The 25,403-nt window shown below is 40.3% G+C and overlaps 1 protein-coding gene across 2 annotated transcripts in view; it reads right to left on the minus strand.

The window, feature by feature from the left end:
* adcy3a (adenylate cyclase 3a) overlaps positions 1–23,868 on the minus strand; it is a 114,937-nt gene extending 91,069 nt beyond the window's left edge. For both annotated transcript variants that reach the window (XM_070966164.1, XM_070966165.1), the window contains exons 1-4: positions 23,660–23,868; positions 21,529–22,773; positions 16,236–16,385; positions 4,755–4,885 (exon numbers count right to left, since the gene is read on the minus strand). In XM_070966164.1, coding sequence (XP_070822265.1) covers positions 4,755–4,885; positions 16,236–16,385; positions 21,529–22,203 — 956 coding nt within the window. In that variant the 5' untranslated portion in view covers positions 22,204–22,773; positions 23,660–23,868. The remainder of the gene's footprint in view (positions 1–4,754; positions 4,886–16,235; positions 16,386–21,528; positions 22,774–23,659) is intronic.
* Positions 23,869–25,403: the final 1,535 nt, after the last annotated feature.

Below are 25,403 nucleotides of genomic sequence, written 5' to 3' on the forward strand. Positions count from 1 at the left end.
ACATTCAGAGTGTACTGAAAATGAATAGTGGTATGAGTGCTCCTTTTCAGATCCAAAAGGGGAGTTAAACAAGACTGTGCCCCCTCTATCATGTTGTACTCTTGAGCTATTAGTAAACATAGATCGGACCTTTAGGGTCTGACTGTTATGGGTTGTAATGTCCCTTTAAAACTGTCAGCTTATGCAGATAATTTGGTTGTTCTAGTGAACAGTCAGCAGGATGTCTTGGTAAAGAATGTCATCCTGTTTGCCTCAATATTTTCTGCCAAAGTTAACTGGGACAAAAGTGAAGCTCACAGTGTTGGAGGTATACTGTAGAAACTCAGCTCGCCTTCTGTGTCATCCTGCTGCTTTAGTGTAGAGGCCACTGTGCCATCTTGTACCATCCTGAATCAACTAGGATGAGTGGAATTAGACAGATCTTTTGTTTCTGATGGACATGAACCAGTTTAGCATCAGTGGACTACCTGAATTCTACCGTGGAATCATATATGGGACTGGTTTCAGTGCAGGGTTAGGGTTAGTTTGCCTTGTTGTCTCTCAGGTGGGGCCAACTCTGCTCAGATGGTTGTGTGTGTCTAACATAGTGACTGTGGTCCAGCTCACAGGTACAAATATGGACATGGACATGTGAACATTTCCGCAGATTTAAGGACTGCGCAGGACCTTTTTTTAAAATGTGGTGATAAGCCAGTGTATAATGATTGTTACAATTTTGCACAGGGACAAATTAAACAGTAAAACTGACACTCCATGGAGAGCTCACTGAGGTTTGAGTGGTGATATAAAGATGTGCTTTGCTGTGTTGTGGATGATGAGCTGATCTTTGGCAGTGTACTGAGATGGCCTGGATTCTGTAAATGTTGTTTTACTGACTGTTGGTTTGTATCCTGTTTGATACTGTTGCTTTGTAATATCTTGAATTTTATAATAAAGTACTGCTAAAAATTCTCTCTCTCTCTCTCTCTCTCTCTCTCTCTCTCTCTCTCTCACATGCAACAAACATTGCATTAAATTGTACAGGTGTACCACATTAAGTGCCGAACCTCCTTTGGGGTCATTATCCTGGTCCTGAAATGAACTGGCCTCTCCATCACAGAAGTCCAGGGAGAGAAAGGAAGATGGAGGTGTAGGGACATGGGACTATGGTATTAGAGGTGCAATGAGAGTGTCGATTATTTGGGAGGATAACTTCCTTCCTTTACAGTTTTACTTTCTCTTTTGGCCTACTGTGATCATCCACATTTATGCTGCGGAACTTATCACCTGCTACTGATGCGCTAACAAACAATGTGTGTAATGACTGACCAAGGAAATGCCTTGCTAGATAGAAGCTAGCCAACTGCCGATAAGTGCAATTAATTTGAGCTATATATCCTCCTGACTACCAGGAAAAAAATATTGTCCAGTCACAATTTTTCTTTTTCGAATCCCCCAATCTTTGTAAGGTAATTAGAAAACTGAAAAAAAAAGTTTAGTTTTTTTATGACATTTTTTAAACACTTAAATACTATGCTAACATACAGTTAAAATACTTTAGAAAATGTCTTAATGTGTTGTTAAGAGACTTATCCAAAATATGCCAACAATATTTCAAGCCAAAATTTGCTCAATAAAAAGTATTTTGCACTTACTTTTCCTCTTCCCATAAAATGCGCTTGCACTCATGGACGCCATTTTCCTTAACGAGAAAGAGAAAGTTACCAAAGCCCCTTCACATTTGGTGTCATTGAAAAGCCCTAAATGTTCTCTGTAGATAGCACAGGGGGCTCTATTTTTGATTCCGCCGCTGGCGCGGCGCAGTAGTATTTTCGTGCAGCGCAGGCAGGCGCACAGTGCACTTGGTATTTTGGTAAACCAAGGTGCACAGAGGTACGCCAGAATGGGTGTTGCAAGCGCAGTAGGGGGAGGTGTCAGCATAATCAGCCGGCGGATTTGAAATTTCGGTCCATTTCCATCCACGCCAGCGGCGTAAAAGTGCGCTGAAAGCTTGCCACCTCAGACCTGGCCTCTGCACCAGCGGCACACCGCGGGGCAAGTGGATTTTCGTAAACCAGCGGAGTCGTGCGCCCATGTCACCAATACCTCACAGACAGGTTTCCACAGTGTCTGGCATTTCACTGCGATCAATAATTAGCAACAGCCACAATTCAATGCTATCTGAATCAGCACGTACAGTCAGACCTAAATTTATATATTTTGATCAGTATCTCATCTGACCACATCGCAAGCGCGTTCGGCATGCGTAATGATCACTAAACCTGACCGAATGTACACAGGTGAAACAGGGACGTCTGGTGATGTGTGACAAATTGCCTGGTGACAAACGTGTATGCCAATTTCCCCGGGTCGGCACATGACTCATTCATCCTGGCAAATTCTAGCATCCCTACTTTCAGGGGGACACCCTCTGGATGGCTGGCTGCTAGGTGATAACGGCTAACCACTGAAAACCTGGCTGATGACGCCATATAGCACACCTTCAACAAGACAGCAGCGTGGTTTTAACGGTGTTTTCAGCAGTGCTCGGTCAGTCATCAAAGGCACACTGCGATCAATAATTAGCAATAGCCACGATTCAATGCAACTATCTCAGTCAGCACATACAGTCAGACCTAAATTTATATATTTTGATCAGTATCTCATCTGACCACATCGCAAGCGCGTTCGGCACGCGTAATGGTCACTTACCCTGACCGAATGTACACAGGTGAAACAGGGATGCGAACTTATCAATTAACGTCACTGTGCCAACCAGAATCAGCCGTGGCATCCTACAGAGCATATATACTGCATCTATCTTAGAGCACTCGAGAGACAGAGAGAGACAGACACGTGGAAAAAAAGTGATGATCGTTGTCCACTATTACCCACGTCATTTCATTCCAAATACAAATGTAATCATAGTAATGCTTAACGTTATCTACAAAGATGGAGTACATCATTGCTTTGAGGAGGAGGCCAAGGATTTACCATCTAAGGACCTCATATTTAGACATGAGTGACGTCAGTCTCCTCCTGGGAGAATTTTGGGCGTCGGACACTATCCTGCGCAGGCTCAGTCATCCTCAAAACTTGCCATGTGCCTCGCCAGCGGCGTTTTTAAAGGTGAGGGGAGGAGCTGGTGTGATTGGTGAAGATTTAACTCGACTGTGTCAAACCCACTCCACGCCTTCTCCTCTCCCTCCTTCTGAGTTGAGCCGCTAGGTGGGACTGAGATGAGAGGGAGGAGTAGATGCGCCGGCAGCGCAGTGCACGAAAATACTAAAGTCTGCGCCGCCATGCACCATAGGCGAAGCGAACCTGACTTTTTGCCATGCCTGCGCTGGCAGCGTAATCGAAAATAGAGCCCAAGGAGTTAATTCAGTAGTATGCAGTGGATGGGAGATATTCAGGTTTACAAGTGTCCTCCACAGAGGACATATTTGAACTACTGGTAGTCAGAAGGATATAAACTGACAAGTTTTGCTCACATTAACTAACTGAATTAGAATCTAACTAGCTATTATCTTCTGATAATTAACTAAAGCTAGCTACATAAAATACGACTATTGACAAAATTCATGAGAGGTCAGATAATGCATTAAAATGTCAAAAAATAGTAATTTCATCAACTTACCGGTGAGCATGGGAAACAATGTTAACAATTGGAGTTCATTGCTGGAACTATTCAGTGTTTGGAACCATTGGTTGCCCCACAACACATCATTTCCACAGTCTCCTATTACAACAGGTGTCTATGGAAGTGTTGCAACTCTCTTATTCAATGGCACGGGGAGCTCTGCAGAAGCCAGTTGTAAATTCTGTCATGCAGGATAAAAAAAAGTTCAACTATTTCAACTTTGGACAGCAATGCCATCTACCATCGCCAGTATTCTTGTGTGCCTCATCTAATTTTACCATCTGCTCTCATCCAATAAAACGATATCTGATTTCCTGTCAATCACCTGGTTGAATCCATGTGAATAGAGCATTATGCACACCCCCTTCAAATAAAGTTGTTACCAGTGCAGTCGCTTTCTGTACCAGCACAAACAAATTTCCCTAGATGGAGCACTCATCTCTCCCATCCAACTATCTGACTTTTGATATATGAACAATAGCATGTGTTCGGATTAGTTCACTAATCCAACCCAGGTGTGTTTGGTTTGATTGGTTAGAAATACCTATGTTTTGTGTTGGAGAATGGGTTATTACTTTATTAAATGATGTAACTCATCGACAGTATATCAAAGACTCTAATTTTCTTAATCAAGCAAATGTTTTGATCATGATCAATGTTTGTTTTTAGAATTGAAAACAAATTAGAAAATATATTTCTGTTTGTTTAACATTAAAAGCTCTCATGGATCCGTGTAGATAGCTCAACCCCTGTTACAGGAATCACCTTGCTGCATACATAATCACAATGGTGGCTGTGGCTCACAAGGTAGATCGGTTGTCCACCTGTCAGAAGGTTGGTGGATTGATCCCTGGCCTCGGCAGTCCACATGCCGAAGTACCCTTGGGCAAGATACTGAACCCCAGAACTGCCCCTGATGCTGCGCCATCGGTGTGTCAATTCATATGTATGTCGCTTTGGATAAAAATGTAAAATGACTAATTGTAACTGTAATAATCAAAAAAAATCAAACATGCAAGACACATGTTAGATATGAATGCACAGCTAAAAACTAACCTGTTCTGGTGGTTAAACAGATCAGACAGGCACAGAGCACCCTGAATGTCAAAAGCCAACAGAGGTACCAAATTACCTGACGTTTTCATGTCTGTACATGTACATAGTGTTGAACTGCTGCATCTCTTTCTGACTGGGCTCCTTTTTCATGTCCTGAAGCATCTCATCAGCTATGTGCTTGGGAAGGATGGAGAGTAGTAGACGTTCCTGTGGGGGACAATGACAGATGCAGAGGACATTATACAAAGCTACTATATCTATATACTTAGATCTGATCTGCCATGTCAGTGTCACTGATATGTTGAATATGATGGACTTGATTTATTATGACTATTGTAATCTATTGTACAAGGGTTGACAAAAAGAAGCAGATCAACTTTTTGGTGAGTAAATTATTCAGATGGACATCTTTCTTATGTTTGTGTGTTCAGTACAGAGCTGGAATCAGGACATGGTTAGCCTTGCTGAGAAGCAGAGGAATTCCATTTGACTCTTATTTGAAACATCTAGTGGCTGTTAAAAAAGAGCTTTAGCATGGGATTGGCAATGATTGAAAACACTTTATGTACTATTATCATGACAAGCTTTGCATTTCATCACCTTTTGTAAGTTGTTCATCACTTTGGATCATTATGCAGTCAGGGATCAGGGGTAGTCTGCACTCACTATGACAATGCTGAGCCATTTTACAGTTGAACATCAAGCTGCCAAAGATATGTCATACTAAGGCAATGGTTTGTGGCTGGTTGTTTGAGCTTCATTCAGAAGACCTATTCCAGATAAAGTAAGTAGTTCTTACTTTATCCCCCCCCCCCCAGTTATTATTATTACTAGCAGTCTTCTCATTCCGTGCCTTTGGTTGGCACATTGTTGAATTTCTTGACCTCTTACTGCGAACATCTAAAAGTATTGGCTGCAAGTTGCATTGTGGTGCTTGTGTGCTTGAATATGTACCTCTTTCATGACATACAAGCAAAACAGACACTTGCTTATAAAACTGCATCAAGGCCTGCCAGTAAAGCTGGAGGACACAGCTAGAGAGATGGCTCCTGCGTTACTTTGCTTAGTTGGATGTCACCAAGACCACCAGACTTAACAATAAGTAGCAGGAACCCTATTGGTACAGAGATATTACTTCTGCTGTTCGGTTGTTTAGAATTAGGAGCAAAAAAGATGACAACTGGAAATGATACTGCTTACTGGTCATCTGGCCATGTTTCTCATACACTCGTGTATCAGAAGTAGGACATAGGGGAAATGAATAAAGCTTTCCTACAACAGGAAGAAGGTACACATTGTGTACACAGCTGTCTTTGTAGAGAGCATTGTTTGCAAGGAGCTAAATGGCCTCAAACTATCAGTCAGTGTGGCTGCAGAGATTGTGCACACAGTGACCCAAACCCACACAGACAGGCAAACGCTGATGTGTCAAAGAAAACAAAAAGCCTCCATTATACACAGACACATGCACTTGACCTCTGAATACAGTAAAACAGGCCTTCACATTTATACACACAGTGTAGATAGAGGGGGGAAGGGAGAAGAGGGGAAGCGGCAGTGTGCCAGCTTTCAATATTCTTATCAAAACCTGACAGAGAAGCAGACAGGCAACAAACAGCTGAGAGGCTTGCTCTGTGATTACAGCTGACACCATCTCAGGAGGCCAGTTGCCATGGTACCCAAGAACGACCGGTTGATCCTTGATTGGTTGGTGGGCCCCCGTATCCCAGCAGCCAGTGCTTCTCCATTAGTATTCTGGAAGTTTATTCCACTTGTGTTTTTATCCTTTCTCTTGGATTCTTTTTCCCCTCTATCACTTCCTACAACACCTTCACTCTATTCTATATCCTTCTCTCTCTCTCTTTCTCTCTCTCTCTTTCTCTCTCTCTCTCTCTCTCTCTCTCTCTCTCTCTCTCTCTCTCTCTCTCTCTCTCTCCCATTTACTACACTGTACTGAACTATACTGCAGATGCAACATCTGACCTGTTTGATAGGTGGTTCATAAATGAGGATGGCCACCAGTTCGAACACTCACTTTACTAAATCTAGTTTACTTTTAGGTAATCCTATCTCATTAAGAACACTGAAATAAATATGGCCAAAGTTACCATGGAAACATATCCCCCCAGACTAGCCTGGTCCTTGTCGTGAATTTCCAAATCCTGCCATGGTGAAGGGATAACTGGGCCTACTCTGCCTCTGATTCGCTTACCCTAATATCCTGACCAATCATTACTCCTCATGCCTAAACGTAACCAAACTAACCAATGAAGGTAATGAGTACTAGCCAGTCAGAGGGCAAGTAAGGCAGGTCATCCCTTCACCATACTAGGATTCATAATTCAACATCCTGGTCAGGCTAGTTGTCAGATTTAGCTTCACCTCAGGCTTAGACAGAGTTACAATAACTGTGGCAGATTAAAATACAGGCTAACATACAGCAGATTTAATGTTTACCATGCTCACTTCTCCTTATCATGGTAACACTTGCTGAATTTACCTTAACACATAGTACAGCTGACGCTGATGGGAATGTAGTTTTGCTCGTATTTGGTCATAAACCAAGGACAAATTTAAATTTTGGTAATGATGGTGCTGTCATTCTCCTGCTTGGCTTTCAGACCAATATTGTCATATCTGCCGTGTGTCACGCAATTTGGGCTTCAGCTAACTCTGTACCAGTGGTAGACCAATTAATTGGTCGGCCAATTAATCTGGCATCAGCCAAAGTCTGCAATCACAAGACTGCACATATGTCAGAGACAGTGCACATTTTTCTTTTCAAATATTTTTGTGTCCAAGTGAATAATACATTAGTGTTAAATAAATGTTCATTGGGACCAAAAACAAAGAGATGCTGATGGTTGCTACTGCCTGCACTAACGTTGTTTCTTTTTGTTGTTTATCAAATTTTTATTATTAGAGATGCAGACATACAATCAAAAATGAACAACACAGCACTGAGAAAGCAATAACACAAAACACTATTCACTTTCACAGGACTTTTTAGCAGTGCGCCAACAAATGGCATATAGAGCACACACATAAGGTCACTCTAAGTCACTATAATATACATGCCAAGACAACTTGACACACCTACATATGTGTATGCATACATGAGGCTGCACATCTTACTCTCAGCCAACCCTGAAACATACTCATACATACTTACACAAATATACACAGTACATATCTGCAGTAAGGAGCATAGAGGGATAACCTATAATGTAACTGGTAACAACATAAAGCAGCTTGCTGCAACCATTATGAATGAGTCAGTATGTAACACTGAAAGATGTCTACAACAGATAGCACAGGTAGTAAGTAGTAGTACACTCCATAAATTAAGAGGCCATTGAGAGTCTCTATTGTTTGGGTCCGAAGTCCTAAAGTTTCCTCTTTTGTCCCATGGATATGTGCAGTTGACAACTCAAGATAAGCAACATTTACAGAAGTGAGCACCCATTGCCGTTGAGAAAGTATGTGTGGAGGTTTCCACCTAGTTGTGACCATCTTTTGAGTAGCCGTCAGCCCGGCCAAAAGCACTCGCTCAGGAGCCTTTTGTAAATGAAGCTGAGATTGTTTAAATCATTTAATCAGTACAGATGGGGACAGGGAGATAGGAATATGTAATAAATTGGACAGATTTTCTTTCATCATCTTCCAGAAATTGGCTACACCAGGGCATTCCAAAATCATATGACAAAAGGTACCCCTGCACCTATATGGCATAGTGTACAATTTGGGTCAGCTTTAAGTTTCATACTGTGAAGTTTAGGTGGAGTCATATACGTCCTGTGAATGAAATTCAAATGAATCTGTTGGTGGTCAAGATTTCTGGATGACCGTTCAACCGTAACTGTATCCGAAACTCCAACCCAATCAAAAGCTGAGTTAAGGTCTCACTCAGCAGTCTATCCTCCATAATGAATCCACTGGCAGTGGGAGATAAGTTCCCTACAGAATGTAGCCATATAAATTAGAAACAATTCCTCTTGTTCCCCGAGTCCTACGCAACACTTTGAGCAATGGGTCCACTTCAAGTGGAGCCTGCCAAGGGATTTTTCAATTTTTCTGCTCCCCTTCAGACTGCTGTCAGGTCAGATACAACGGGACCAAAGCAAAGGTTACATTTATTTAAAGGGGATTTAGTGAATAAGACTTCATCCAACTTCAATGGAAGAACCAAGTTCTCCTCCAGTGAACGCCATGCAACCTCAATTTTATTATCATACCAGCTGACCAGAGGATGCAGTGTGAGGGCCCAATGGTACAACTTAAAGTTGGGGAGTGAAAGTCCCCCGGCAGATCTATCTCGCTGCATTGTGGATAATTTGAGACAAGGGCACTTGCTATTCCAGACGAATTTGGTGATTATGCACTGTAGTCTGTCCCAAAAACGAGATGGAGGGGCCAAAGGAAATATTGAGCTCACAAAGTTAATTCGGGGAAGCACATTCATCTTAATAATAGATATACAAGATTTAAAAGAGTTTGGCAGCGCTGACCAACTTTCAAGATCGCGAGTGATTTTAGACAGGGTATTCTCATAGTTGATTTTGACAATGGTCTGCAATAATGCACATATCTCAATGCACAGATATTTAAATTGCTTAACCACTGGTATACCTGAGGGTAATGTTATGTTTCTCATCAAATCATGGAGGGGTAAAAATGCAGACTTTTCCCTGTTTATTTTCTAACCCAATATGTCACTGAAACTTCTGAAAATAGACAAAATACTAGGAATCGACTGTTTGACTGTGCGTTGGCCACATTAAGTAGGATATCATCTGCATATAAGGATAAGTGGTGTGTGGTCCCCACATGGTAATGTTCGTGATACCCTTAGCCATGCTAATAGTCCGAGCCAGAGGTTCCAGTGACAGAGCAAAAAGAAGCGGACTCAGAGGACAACCCTGTCTGGAGACTCTGGCTATGTTGAACAGGGAAGAACAAGTCCTACCTGTCAGTACCATAGCTGCTGGGTTGGCATACAGCAACCTAATCATACAAATAAAAGAGGACCCCAGAACCATAACCTCCAACACTGACCAAAGATAGTGCCACTCCAAATGATCAAAAGCCTTCATAGCATCAAGTGGAAACACAGCAGAGGGCAGTGGTGAAGGGGAGGCACCATGTGTTATATGCAGTAACCTTCTAACATTCTCTGATGCCTGGTTCTAATGAAGCCCATCTGGTCACATTTAATAAGTCTGGTCAGAAATGGCTGGAGCCTGCGTGCAAGCAGTTTAGAATAGATTTTCACATCGGCATTTAAAAGGGACAAGGGCCTATAATTGGCACATTCCGTTGGTTCTTTGTCTTTCTTAAGCAGAAGTGTAATGATCGCTATATTTACATCTCTACTGAAAGATCCCTGGTCCACAGAAGACTAGATCATGTCAAACAGTAAAGGCCCCAAAATGTCCCAGAAAGTTGCCTAAAGTTCTGGGGGAATCCCATCAAATCCAGGGGATTTACCACCATTCATATCCAAAGCAGCAAGCCTAAGATCATTCAAAGTGATAGGATGGCCCAACCTCATAGACTCATTCTCTGGTAAGCTGGGGAGCTGAATGTTATTCAGGAAGTTGTCACAGGCCTCTTTGTCGTTTTATGTCTGAGCTATATAAATCAACATAGAAATCACGAAATGTTGCATTGACCTGGAAGGGCTCAGTCAGAATGTGACCATCATCTGACTTAATGGAGGTAATGTCTGAGAAATGTTTGTTGGCACTCAGTCTGAGAGCAAGTAAGTGGCTAGGTCTTGCTCTGTTACAGTTTTTTTTTTTTTTTTTCCATTGGTTTGGCTCATGGTCCTCTGCCATAGTGACAAAACATCTAAACATTTTGACTTGCAGTGCTTATACAATGCCAAAGGGACGATGCATTTTGGGGGCACTGACTATTTATATGGGAAAGGAATTTAGTTCTGAAGCATAAGTGAACAGTTTTGGGAGAGATATGAGCTTTTGCAAGTGAGCTATGGTGTTGTGCTGAACTGTAAGACTGTTTTGCCAAATGATATTAGAGTTTTAAGAATGTAATTTCTGTTTCAAGAAATGAACCAAACCAATGGAGAAAAACTGTAAAATAATAAGTTTGGCGTGTTCTATATGTTAAAAATTCAGCGCGACATTTAAGTATAGCATTTATATTAGTGCCGTCAAAAATATTGCGTTATTAATGCGTTAATGCAAATCAATTTTAACGGCGTCATTTTTTTATCGTGAGATTAGTGTTCTTTGTGACCTAGTGAACTTGTAGTTGTTTATAAGCTGTGGCCACTGCTAGTAACGTTAGAAAAACTACAGGATCCGATTGTAAACCGGAAACAAAACAACAGGCACGCCCCACGCACGTGTTTGGTCTTGCCTGATGGCTTGCTGTAAAAAAGTAGGCTACTGATTTGTGTGGATGCAAGCGCGAAATGCCGAAATGGATGCGAACAAGATTCTGAATATAAAGTTTAGTTTCAAAAAGTTGCCAGATGGGTTGACTGATAAGACCAAAGTTATCTGTGTGTATTGTTGGTATGAACTGAGTTATCACCGCAGCACATCCAGTCTGAAATACCACTTGATGGCCAAACACACGGCTAATGCGAATTCTCCGCCACCCCCTCGTCAAAACCAGGCAACAATGGATGGCTTTCGAAAGAGGCATATGGATACTGCAAGTAAGAACAAGCTTACTAGCCATAGGCAAGTAATGTTCATTCTGGAGAGAAATAAGAGGCTGGGTTGATAAGCCTCTGGTGAATAAACAGAAGAGCATTATAGTCTGACTGCTTGTATGTTCAAAGGAAACTTAAGAAAGGAAAGTTTAAGCCATGGTTTAACTGTACTATAGCCTGAGTCCTAGTTTACAATGATGTGCACTTTGTAACTTTATCTTGTATCACCCTGTTTTGATCCCTTAGAAAGGGTTGTTGAAGGGTAATCAAATATTTATTTTTTTGTCATCTGTTTATTGACAGTGTTAAATTGTGTGAGATTTTGCTTCAAATGTGAATGACTGCTCAAAGTGAGAATGTTAGTGTGAAATATAACACTACATGTTGTTGTTTTTAATAAAAAACATTTGCACAAAGCAAGCCTATCCACTTTTCCATGTTGATAAGAGTATTAAAATGATAATTAATGGGACATTAAGAATAGATAAAAATGTGCGATTAATTTGCGATTAATCACGAGTTAACTATGACATTCATGAAATCGCGAGTAAATATTTTAATTGATTGACAGCACTAATTTATATCTTTCTTAACAAGGTCATACCGAAGAGTGACATCAATAGCAAAATTCTGAAAGATTGTCCAATACTGACTCAAATTCATGCAGTCTGGATGAGCGGGCCTTCCTTAGAGAGGATGCATAGAGCGTAGAGTTGTTCCTTATATATCCTTTTATGGCATCCCAGAGTATACTTGGGTCATCAACTGAACCTTTGCTTATACTAACAAAGTCCTTAGGCTGATCCACTAACTGAGTTTTAAAACATTCATCACGAACTAAGGTGGTGTTAAAGTAACACTTAGGGGCCTGTGACGGAATGGAGTGTATTGACACCAGAGCAATTACTGCCTTATTATCAGAAAGAGTAATTGGCAAAAGATTAACATATGTTATTTCCAGGACTAAGCCTCTAGAGGCAAAAATAAAATCAATTCATATGTCTCGCTGAAAGGTGGGTGAAGTCTTTAATATTATGGTTTAACAAGCGCCAAAGATCCACCACACCTATGCTATTTGCCCATCAGCCTAAGGCCTCTGAGGCCTGTTTTTGACCTGTATTTCCAGATTGTCCAGACTTATCTAAGTAGTGGTCCATTACAGCATTAAAGTCAGCACCAACGATAAATTCAAAGCCTGAAGGTCTTAAAAGTACTTTGGTTACCAGGTCATAAAATTCTTAATCTTCTTCTTCTGTAAATAGAGACAAATGCAATATCCCTTTTTCCTACATGAACCATAGCAATGGCTATTCTTTCCTTATTGTCAGTCCAAGTGTCCAACAGCTTAAAGTGCAGGTTACGACAACAAATGATCGCCACCACCTTAGATTTATTGGTGGCAGAGGAATGGGCAACTACACGGAAAAATCTGCTAGATAAGCGATTCACAACACAACTAACAATGTGGGTCTCTTACAACATAGCTATAATGGACATCTTGTTTACAAAGGAGGTCCAATATGGCCCCACGTTTCACTTGGTTATTTAATCCCCTTACATTTAGACTAACGAATTTCAACTGGTCACCATCGGACATTTGTGGTATGAAAAAACATCAAGCAAAGGGTGGGCAAGGTAAACAAAGGCTAAGGGGAGGAACAAAAATAGGACAAAAAGGTGAAGAAAAGGGGCCGATAACCCTTGGCCCTGCAGTAATTCAACCAACTTTGAACTATCTAAATAAAAACACAAAACAAGGAGAAGATAGGGTACACCCATGTCTACTCTATTGAGAAGAAAAACAGGAGCTAGATTGTACTAACAGTTTAACATGCAAGCAAAAGACACCTTCTTCCTAATCTAGCTGAAAGAGAGAAAAGAAAAAGAGAGAAAGAAAAAAAAAAAGACTTCCTGATGACAAGAGTTAGTTACTCTACAAATGAACCATCTCTCCCCGCTCTGAATGGAAAAAACATAAGTATTTAAAATTATATCCCTGCATCAAGTCCTGATCCCCCACAACAGGTTTAAAAAGAATTATATCTTAAAAAAAAAACAAAAACAAAACTAAATTATATGCAAAAGTAATAATGGCAATGTAACCAAATAGGCACCAATTAGGTGAAAAACAACATAAAGATCATATCACACATTATGCATGTATATAAATACATACACATAGGAGCTGAAAATCTACATAACAAAAATAAACACAAAAAATAAATAAATAAAATAAATGTAAAATGCAACAATAATAAATATATATATTAAATTAAATATATATTGTTAAATAGAGCTGCATTCAGAAAGGTGTGTGTGTGTGTGTGGGGGGATCTCTGAACGCTGTTCACCTTGAAAGATAACATGGCGGGGAAGATCATCTGGAAACGAATGTCCTTCTTGATAAGTTCAGCACAGACTGGATTGAAAGCTCTTTGCACAGACCAGACCACCAGAGGGATGTCAGGAGTAAAGCGGAGGGTCTGGCCGTTATACTGGAGATTCCCCTTGCGTCTGGCCGCAGTCAATATAACGACGACATCTCTGGGGTGATGAATCGACAAGGACGACCATCTGTAGGCGCACCATATCCCCAGTGAGCGCGATCAATTGTGATGCTCATGACCGGCAGCTCCAACGCTTTGGGGATAAACTCTTCAAAGAATTTTAGGGGATCGCTTCCCTCAATTGACTCCTTGAGGTTCAGGATTCTAATATTATCCCGCCTGGAGCGTCCCTCCAAATCTGTAAGCTTTTCTGTCAGTTCTGTATTTAGTTTCTCCACTGTGGCTATTTTAACCATCAGCCGGGTAACGTTGTCTTCCAAGGTGGAGATATGTGCCTCTGATTCGGCCTGACGTGCGGCAAGGGAGTCGACAGTGTTTGACCATGCTATCAACTTTCTCATCCAGTCTGCTCTCAAATTTGATGAAAACCTCATTTAACGTCTTTTGCATTCACTGGCCCTCCTCTGAAACTACAACGGCAATGTGTTTGAGCAGAGTTTCAGATGAGAGTCCAGGTAACATACTTTTGGATCTAGCATTATGCTCGCTGCTAACGTTAGTGTCACTTGAGGTAGAAGAATCTTCCGACTTTTCACTAAGAATGTCTGCTTTGTTCTGCTTTGTAGGTTTCGGCATCTTCGTGAGTTAATAGAAAGACTTTGTAAAAAACTAGTTAACAGCTGGGCAAGGTGAATGATTAGAAGCAGAGTATCGAGCGGGGAGAGATACAGAAACACAGCTGCTCACGCAGACGCCATAACCGGAAGCCCACTAACGTTGTTTATTAATTTTTTATGTATTTCTGTACGTTAAAGCATAGCATGCATGCATAGTCCAGGGTTTTTCCTCTTTTGCTCTAAACCAAGACCAGTGATCGGCAACAAGGTCTGTGTTGTGGCAGTGTTCAATAGTGTATTTTGACGTCTCTGTTGCTCAATGAAAGTGAAACAGTAATTGTACATTTATGTGTAAACATGTAAAAAGTCCTGTTTGCAAGGTTAGCACCAGCACAATTGTGGCCATATCTGCCAGTGGCAAAATCTACTCATGTAAACAAAAGACATAGTGATGCACAGTCATCACAAGCAAAAACTCAGTTTCCCCTGTCTACATGTCTACACTGAAAACAGAGTTTCTGAATATCTTCACTTTGGAAATAATTTTTGAAAAGCTCAATTTTCAGTAAGATAAAACTCTGTGTGGACAAAGGCCAAAGCGTAGAACATAGGAAAAAACATAGAAAAAGTTTGAGTGAAGTTTCGAATCAAGGAGATGCTGCTACCTGCTGATAAATGCTGTTGTTAAGTGCACTAAAACTTTATTTATTCTTCCTTCAGGTTCTTATTTTTACAGAGTTAGGTTTTTTGAATACCTGTTCACATTTATTTAGTTCATAATTTTTGAAATTGAAATAAGTACTGCAGACAGTCCATGAGTGCAGCGCTACTTAAGGAAACAAACAATGCAGACAATAACATTTGTGTTAAATAAATGTCACTTCAGCAGTTGCATCATTTCTTATTTTTATCAAATTGCTGTATTTTATCTGGTACAAAAACAAAAACAAAACAGCATTATATATCACCATTGGCAGCCCTGCACTCTAAAAATCTGTATTTTTTTCAGTTTCACCAATGAGTCAACCACTACTGGACAAATTCAGATGATTATGACTTGGGCTAAATCCCATTTCACCCCTATGATGTACGGCAAGATGGCTGCTTCCGCAACTAAAGAAGGCCACAAATGTAAGTATTTTCTCCATGAATAAAGTTTTAAAATGTACGAAAACCACTTTATTGTCTATTTTAACGTTGTTTCAATGTGTAGTGGTCATTTTCCTCGTAAAAAATCCCCCGAAAAAAATCGACAGTAGTCAAGGCTTCAGTTACGTGGTTACCGTTGCCAGGCTGAATGCCACTAGCGGTGCTCTGCGGGCAGCCCTGATGATAATCTACAGTGATAACGTTATCAATAATAACTTTGGCAACCTCGCTGCTGGTATTCAGTTACATTGATAGTGTTATGGGATACAACATGCAAGAATGTCATACACAAATCGAATGTGACGGTAGCATTAGCTTGTCGCATCTGCCTACGTAAGAGGCAGCAGCGACTACTGATGATGTACGCGATTTTCGAAGGGGTGTCCCAATTCGGAGGGGTTGACTTTCGGCCCTACCCCTTGGCACTCCGTTTCAAGGGGCAAGGGACAAGGGGTAGGGCTAAGGGGTAGGGGTAGAAAAGAGAAATGGGATTCACCCTTGGAATCACTGTCCTTACTATGGCACAAGTATATTACCCAAAAACTGAGAATGTTGCCCTAGCCTCAGACATATAAACATAGAATGTTGTACTGTTTGACCTGTTGCTGGCTCTGTTCCTCCAGGTTGAGTTTGACCTCCAGTGACTGTCTTGCTTCCAGAAAGGCCTTCCGATGCTTCCTGTCAGCCATGTAGTATGACATGACGCCCACAGCGATGGCACAGACATAAATCACAATGTTGGCCAGCAGCTTGAAAACAAAAAAGAACAGTTATGGATCAATATTTATTGAATATATGCACTACAAAGGCATAATAGGGCACTGTAGAAAGTTTTGATAGATTTCATGGAGTTTTAAAAAAGTGAATAGCAGTCCAGTTTCCATCTAAATTCGGAGCAAAAGCACCAAGAGAAAATGCAAATGAGTGTGTGTTTCCAGCTACTACTGTTATGTGAATATTAAGAGTTGGTTCATGGCAATTGGCGATGCTAATTCTCCAGTCGCTGCCATTAATCCATTGCAGAAGAGGACACGAGATGACACCATTTAAATGAGCTCTACTCAAAGCACAAATGTGGAAAACATGATGGAAATATGGGAAATATGGGATGTTTCTCATGCGGTGCCTTTAAAACTCAAGCTCATCTTGTTAGCCACAAATGAGAACTAATGACATGGTTAGGACTATTTTTTCAGTTTATTGCCACCATTAAGTGTGCATTTTTATGATAAAGATCATGGACTGGGAGAGCACTGCGTCATCAGCAGTAAAGGAGGTAAAAGTAAAAGAATGGTTTTACAATAAAGTGACTGTTGTACTTGATCCAAACATGTTATCTGATTACCCATCTTAAACACCTTACTCTGATTTCTAAAAGTAATCTGACCTGTTGTGTGGATGTAAACATTTAGATTTTCTGACTGTAGAAAGTTCAGATGGGATGTCTGACCTTTTACTGAAGAGCTCCTCAAGGTTAAAAGTTGATCAGTGATGAGGCGAACTGTAGCTTTTTAACAACCAAACACTGTAAGGGAGAGAGCTGGAAATAATCCTGAAATGCCAGTGTCCAATGAGTGCGTGGCTATGAACACAGTGACCACTCTAGATATATAGTACAACTGTTGAACAGCAGGCAAGGGTTCAGTGTTTTCTGCTTACCATTAAGATTCTTCTACAGCCATTGTTTCTTTTCCTCCTCAGTATAAACACTTGAGAAAAGTCCCTCTATACTTACTCATATCTATTTTCATATATACAGGCTTATAGATCACGACTCAGTACTAATCATTAAGTTGCTTTCAGATGGGAAGCACTTGCCACCTCCCCTTCACTGTTTTAATGCTTTTATCGAAACCCCTTTAAACCCCTTTAGAGACATTTTCTTACTGTCAACAATTGCCATGAAAAGCCCCAAACCCACAATGTGTTAGTCTCTCTCTCAATAGCGAGCTGAAGTTGAAATGGATCTTCTGGATTCTGATCCAGCAAAAATAAATCTTCATCTGCAATAAGGCACATTTACAAGATACAAGTCCAGCCAAACCCTATATTTGTTTTGTTTTTTTAGCATTTAACAAACATTTCCCATGAGTCCTTGACCACCACAGGTAAAACATTGTGGCATTTCTTAAAGGACTATTTTCAGGTGCAGATTAATCCACATTTTGTTATATATTTTTTAGTATTTAGGGCAATAGAACGGTGAATGTGGGACTGAGTCAATATAAACTATAGTGTGTATGTTCATGGTAATGAAGGAAGATGTCACCAAGTGCAAGTGTGTGCAGTGTGGCCAACTGATGTGTTTTAATAGTTTTTGGACAACAGTTGGGGCATATGACACAGAGGAATAAGATATATCAAACTTTGGATGCATGTATACATGTCACCATACAAATGCATTGCTTCAAAATGTGCAATATAAATTAAGTTTATCATAACATTATTATAAATGTAAAAAGGCCACATCTCTCATTTTGGTTCCTTAATGTAAATCTTGTGTCTGAGTTATCAACTTTCACAATTAAATATTATCAATTAACAAATGCCCAAGCTGCGCCCTCATGTCATCATTAATCAGTCCATTTAAATCAATTTAAGGTATACACAAAGTGGATGAACAAAAAATCTAAACTAGCTGATGATGGAACTTCATATTAATGTATGTTTTTGCACAACAATCACCTGACTCACGGAACAGACACACAACAGATTCACAATGACTTTGAAACACCCTTTATGCTCTGAGTTGTTGGCATGTTTAGTTAAGAGTAATACCAAAGAGCAGTTTTTGCGCCTGTAACAATTGTACTGTGGGCTCATTTCTGCCGCAATATTTAAGTCCTCCACCTCCATGGAGACAGTGCAATAATGGCTTAAAGTAGGGAGATCTCATAAGGCTTTTTTTTGCAGCATAACAAAGTTAAAACCCATAAATCACAAAAATAATCCAATTTGCATTTCATGATATTCTATTTTCCACAAAAAATGGAAACAGTGAAATCTAGAAATAAACATGTTTTCGAGTGTCCACAAATGTTACCAAAACAAATGGGGGCTCCACATAATATACATAATGAAATATTTAAATTTTACAGCCTGTACAAAACATCTCCTTATTTTCTCCTTCTGACTCTTGCCTCCTCCTCCTGCAGTTCAGTCAACTTTTCACTGCATAGGTTGTTGGCATATGACGTCATGTCACTCTTTTGATGTGGTGTGAACTGCAGATGGATGACAGGACGTGATTTTGCTTAAGAAACACTGTAACACACACTCACCTTTTGCGTCGTATATGTTTGCTCAAATTGATCAAACTGAGAGACCAGGAGAAGCTTTTATCAAGTACTAGAGTCGGATAATGGTGGAAATGGTGCTACATTAGCTATTGTTTTAAACCTATGGTGATAGATTTAAAGTAATAGCTACAAGCAACACGGCTAACACTTGTAAATCGGCATTATAAGTTTTGCACAAGACAGGTGAATGCTAATAACATACCCTGTCTTGTTTTGTGACAATCCATGTCTTTAGCGCTGTTTCACCAGAACTTTGAGAATGGTTAATCTAGCAAACAACTGTGACATTAACATTCAGCACCGTGGGGTAGAACGACATCTGAATGACAAGGAAGTTAGTTATATCTACTGCCTCAGTAGCAGTTCAGTTTCAGTTCAGTTGAAAAACCACTCCTCTTCATAATGTAAGGGTCACATCCAACATATGTTCTGATTTTCTATACCTTTCTCTCGTAATTTAATCTAAACTAGTGCAGTTTTAACTTTCCTTCATCTCTTCCATTGCGGTTATCACTTCCTGCCTTCCATCTGGATATAATGTCACATGACTGCAAACAACCTATTGCAGTCACATACCTCTCTGTGTAGTCATTCGTGGTTTTTACAGGATCTGGTTAGAGCAAAGGGTTTCTTTTTACAAAAAAATGTAATGACACATGAAGAATAAAGTGATCTTGATGAAAAATCACTATTTCAAGTTTAGATTTGGTTATTTTTCCTGAAGGAAGCATTTGTAGCACATATGTTCAAGGACCATCGGCTATATGAAAATTATTTCTGTTTTTTCAGTGTCTGCAATGATACATGGAGTAATTTTGGCAGTTTGAAAGAGAACATGCCTTTCAACCAACCAGCAGGTTATGCAGTTCAAGACCTGCTCTGAGCTTTGGGATTTCATGAAAGGTAGATTTTCCCCCCTCGCGATGGTAGATGGGATATGAAAATCAATGAATCAGTAAATACAAGCAATGCTGTTGGCAGAACAGAGGTTGGAGTAAGTGCTGATTGAACTAACGCTTTAGGTGTGTACTCATACCTCACTGTTGATGTAGTTGCCATATCTGGGATAACCGCCCTACTGATATAGCACAGAATTTCAGCGTCAATGTCTGGTCAAATCCTTCATTTTGCTTGCTTGTTCTTTGATCAGTAGTGTTGTTTTTGGCGGCCTGTTTTAATCTTAGTCTTAGTCTAGTCTTTGTGTCAAACTGTCATTTCAGTTTTTATTAGTTTTAGTCATGTTCATACTCTTTCTAGTCTAGTCAAGTTTCAGTCGACTAAAAGTTTGAGCATTTTAGTCTAACTTTAGTCAGAATTATCTGTGACTATTTTTGTCTAGTTTTAGTTGACGAAAACTGATGACATTTTAGTCTAGTTTTAGTCAATGAAAATTGTAGTCTCTTTTTAGTCATGCAATTCTATTTAACCCAGTCAATATAGTATCTAGTAGTATAGACGAAACCAAAATTTTCTTTTAGTCAAACCCATTTCACAGTTCAATCAAGGTTGTCTTATTATTATATTGTTACCTTATAGAGTTAAGAATACATCCATTCCAGACACGAAGACGCTCTGTTCTGAATTCACAACATATTTTACCAACCAAAGCCGGCTGGCTGGCCATCAGTCCCGTTCTCTGTGTAGGTTGTCTGTCACTAACGCTAACCTACCGCAGCTGCATCTTCTAAATAATGTCGCGAGTGGGAACTACTGCTGTGACGTCACCTGCGACTGTGCAGTGCGGCCTGATGCAGCCCCTGAAGTGAGACATGGGAAACAGAAATACTGCAAAATAATAATAACAAGGAAACTAAACAAGACGAAAAACATTTTGTCTTGTTTCGTTTTAGTCATTGAAAATGAAGAGACCTTTTAGCAGAGTTTTTATTTTGTAAACCACATTTAGTCCTGTTTTTATTCATCAACAATATTGCATTATATATTTAATTGTAGTTATCGTCACATGACCAGCATTTACGTTGTGTCTCATCTCGTTTTCGTCACGTGATAAAGGTTTGTTGACGACGATATTTAGTCATAATTTTCATTGACGAAAGCAACTATACTTATCAAAACATATCAATATTCCTTTAAGTCAGTAATTAAAAAAAAAAAAAAGTGTTGATAAAGAACTTGTGATAATGGTCAAAAGGCCCAAAATGGGATAAGTGGATTTTCAGATGACCAAGGTTTCAGGGAATTAAGATTTCAAGAATCAACTGTGAACTTCAAGTTCAACGTGGATGGTTCTCTAGGTGATTTTGTATCAATATAAAAACTCAGGTATCATATGTGCAATAACATTTCTCTAGCTTAGACTGTAGTCCTAATGTGCCCTTTGGAAATCCTGAGGTTGCAGTTTGATTGGTTGTGAGTTTGAAAACATTTGCATCTGGAAACTGATAACAGCTGTGGTTGACTTTTGTCCTACTGCATCTTTGAACCTATTTTTGTGTTTAATTTCCAAGAGAATTCTTTAAGCTTGATGAGGTCAAAAAGATCAAAAGATCCAACAAATCTAAGTAAATACATTTCAGGACAACCATTTACCTGTCCTTCCATTTCACCTCCCTTCATCTCTTCCTACTCTTACCTGTCTGCCAAGTGCTGCCCCTTTGATGTCTTCCTGCTGCTGCTGGGCGATGGTGACTCCCAGAACCAGGGTGTGGACTCCACAGGATACAGTAGTGATGAGCACAATGGGTGTCAGCCTCAGAGGCAGAGTCAAAAAAAAGGAGAAGCTGAAAAAAGCCTGCCAGCCCACTGTGTCACTGGCCTGGTGGAAGCGAGCATAGTTCAGACCCAAGTAGCAGAATATCTGAGCTGCTATGAGCACCCACAGGGCATAGGGCACCACCCGTCTCGAGATGCGGTCTGGCAGCAGTCCGAAGCGGCACAGCAAGTAGAGGATAATATCTGCTGCCAGACCCACTGATGCCACTAAAACAGAAGGCAGCTTGTCAGTTGTGTAGACCACTGCACACATGACGATGATGTAGCTGTCGAAGAGAGCGGCAAACACAACAAGCACCAGCAGGGTTTCATGTCTCTGCCGTCTGAAATAGGTCTGGTAGAGGTTCTCCAGAGAATCAGGTGCGAAGGTTAGGCGCATGAATCGAGGCAGGCAGAGGCAGCATCCTGAGCTCCGAACTGTGACCTCATGTGTTCGGCCAACTGCCTGCCCAGGGTCGGAGGGCAGCGTCACTGAACAGTCCGCCGAATACTCAGCAGAGTACTCTGGCTCTGAAAAGGCTCGGTTCCGAGGCATGGTGAACAAGCAGAGCTTCTGCTTCCTTCCTTCTCCTTTCTATGAAAAAATAGACAGCTGCTTGTTGCCCTACAGGAGTAAAGCAAATGCTGAGATAACTCTCAGGTATACATCATCTGCTTGTTTCTCTTCCACTGAGTAACCACTTTTTTCCACTGAGAGCCCACATATGTGACATGAATCACAGCAGTGTGTTGATTGTCAGGACCTGTTCATTGGAGAGATGTCCTCTTACATAGCTGCATCTATGGTGACTCCATCCAATGTTGTCATTTGACTTAGTTAGTCCTGTGTCATATGCACAATTCAAACACGCCCACGCTTCTTTAGCAACGTGATCCAAAGAATGTGCACCTCTTCTTTCCTCATTTAGTTTTATAAACGTGACTGGCTCGCCAGCTCCCTTCCACCTTTGTACTCCACAGCTGTATACCATGTCAGAATGGTTGGATTCTTTAATACTGGATCAAATAAGTTTATGTATGTCTGACTTCCTCTGTTTCCATCATTCCACTGGCTTGGACAGCTGCATTTGCATTTTTGGCCTTCTACAGTCTCACCTCACATGGCCTGAATAAAGAGGAGCAAATGTGGAAGAAACCATGGCTTAATCTCTCAACACAGAAAGGCATCTGTTTTCTATCCTACAAGACCTGATGATGAGGGTACGTAAGATACAGTACAGTCACTGATTCCTGCATCTGGCAGCTGCTGACTGCTCTCTCCTCTCCCCACCATCATCCATGTCAAAAACTAGCTTTTTATTACAAATTTTCTGTTCCTGGCAGAATATGACTTTTTACACATTTCACCTACATTCAAGCCCACTAACATTGCTTCATGAAATTTGAAAGGGTTTGCCTTGTATCGTTTTCACCATCATTTATCAAAATATCCCTTTACTGTGGTGACTAGCAGCTGGTTGAATGAAATAGAATCAAGCTGAATATTTGAAGTTGGTATGACATATGCATGCCGAGTTGAAAGGAGAGTCCTAAGCTTTGAAAAATGCTTGAGTACTATTTAACGGGGTTTGCACTGTGGCCGATAAAGCAAAGCATCCTTAAATTGTCGGATTTGGCGTCTCGGTCTCTCGACACGGGACCAGGCTCTCCTCTGTAGGCCTACCTAGCAACATGTTGCGCTTTTTCAAATACACAGGTTGTAAAACCACATTCAAAACACTACGCTCATGTCGTCCAAAGACATTTCCACTTTCATAGTAACCACAATGTCAAAGCTATAAATGGTGTGAGCACTCCCGGGTAATACGGAGGATCAATGACCGGCACTTTGTAGTTATTTAAATGGCTTCTTTAGCATCTTTAAGATTACAATGGCTCGTGTCTAGTTTTCATTCATCTGCTGTGCTGTGGAAGCTGGTGTTTTACCCCCTTTCTTCCCGATGCTGTGAAAATCATGAACAAATCTCTACTAATGCATCCTTAACGCTTACCGTGTGTAATGCCGGATTTCTCCTTTGATTACTAACATTATTCACTTCAAACAGATGTGGGTGTCCTCAGATCGCCTGCAACACAACAGCCTACATATATTCAACCCATGAAATTAAAAAACGGCTCACTCAAAGCCACCTCGGTGGGCAGAGAAACCACCGCTTCGGTCCATCATGGTCTTAGCTGTTTTCCGCAGAAGACAGCGAACACCTTCACCGTCAAGCCACAGGCATTAAAACACAAGATTCCTGTTCATTTTCAAAGTAAACCCTTTATTAATGTGCCTTTTTAAACCTTTGAGTAAGGGTAGAGTAAAGGGACATATAAATGTCAATTTAAACATACTTTAAAGTGAATTAGTAAAAAAGAATTAGACCTACCATTTTGTTGAGAAATGCTCTTTCATATAATATAGCAAGATGGATACCACAGGCTACAGTTTCAATTAACATGTAGTGACTTAATCTTTTATGATTCTCTTATGGCCTTTAGTAGTGGCTGGAGCTTGCTCAGTTGTCATGGAGATGATGTAATGACAAATGAGCCATGCCCATGATAAGTGAGCAAACTTCATCCAGTGGTGAATGGACGTTGAGTTAAGATTTTGGGGGGTGGGGGTCTTCTCAGTACAGGTCTATGTAATGTCAAGTCAAGTCAACTTTATTGTCAATGCTGCTATATGCACAGGACATGCACAGAATTAAAATATAATTTCCGTCAAATCCCTGGTGCAAACAGCAATAAACATGAAATATAAAATGTAATAGATCATATAAAAGAAAAAAAATATAAAAGAAATATATACAAGTTAAAAGATCTAGGAAAAATATGGCATCATAGCATAATGTACCATTCAATGTACTTCATTAATAGCCTCTATTTTATAGCTCTATTAATAGCCCTCTGTTTTGCATCATTTCAGTAGCAAACAGTCCCTCCACATAAGATTTTAGAGATTTTACTTTTATTGATCACTGCACACTCATGCTACAGGGAGGAGACTGCACACGCCATGCTTTGTGAAAGTTACAATAAAAATAATAATTGAAATAATAATAATTACAATAAAATCACAGTTAATCCTCCAGTCTATAAAAGTCACAACACAGAGATGTTTCTTTTCACTGGTGCCAACTATCGTGCTCTTATTTTGAAGGTAAATAAGGGTAGCTTCCGTATTTACTTCAGCGTTTTCTGTTTTCTAGCTTTAGCAGAACACCTATTTCCACATTTTATTCCTCAGGTCTCCGCCCCGTTCAACTATGTCCGCCTCCTTCCTTCTGGAGGTTAGAATCGGATCAAGAAGCGTTTTGTGATCAAATTGCCTGTCGCCATTGGAGTAAGTAGGGAAGTTAATTGTTAATAATACATGCATAACGTTCATGTGTAGATGAAGAATGGCAGTCTCTCTGCTTACTGGTTAGCTGTTCTAGCTACCAGTGGTAGCCACTGCAGCTCCACTCTTAAGTTAGGGGTTGCTAATTTCTTGTCATTTCTGAGGTTATTTGTTTACTTTAAAAAAAGTTTGATAGTTGTTTGCAGTCACGTTACGTTATATTCAGACGGAGGACCGGAAGTGAAAACTTCAATGGACGAGATGAAGTCGAGTTCTTAACTTGGCTAGTTTAGAGGAAATCACGAGAGAAATATAAAATCAGAACGTATGTTGGATGTGACCCGTACGTTATGAAGAGGAGCGATTTACAACTAAACTGAGAGTTAGTTAACAAGCCATCCGGAACT

Source organism: Chaetodon trifascialis, chromosome 7, assembly GCF_039877785.1.
Source record: "Chaetodon trifascialis isolate fChaTrf1 chromosome 7, fChaTrf1.hap1, whole genome shotgun sequence".
Taxonomy (NCBI): Eukaryota; Metazoa; Chordata; class Actinopteri; order Chaetodontiformes; family Chaetodontidae; genus Chaetodon; species Chaetodon trifascialis.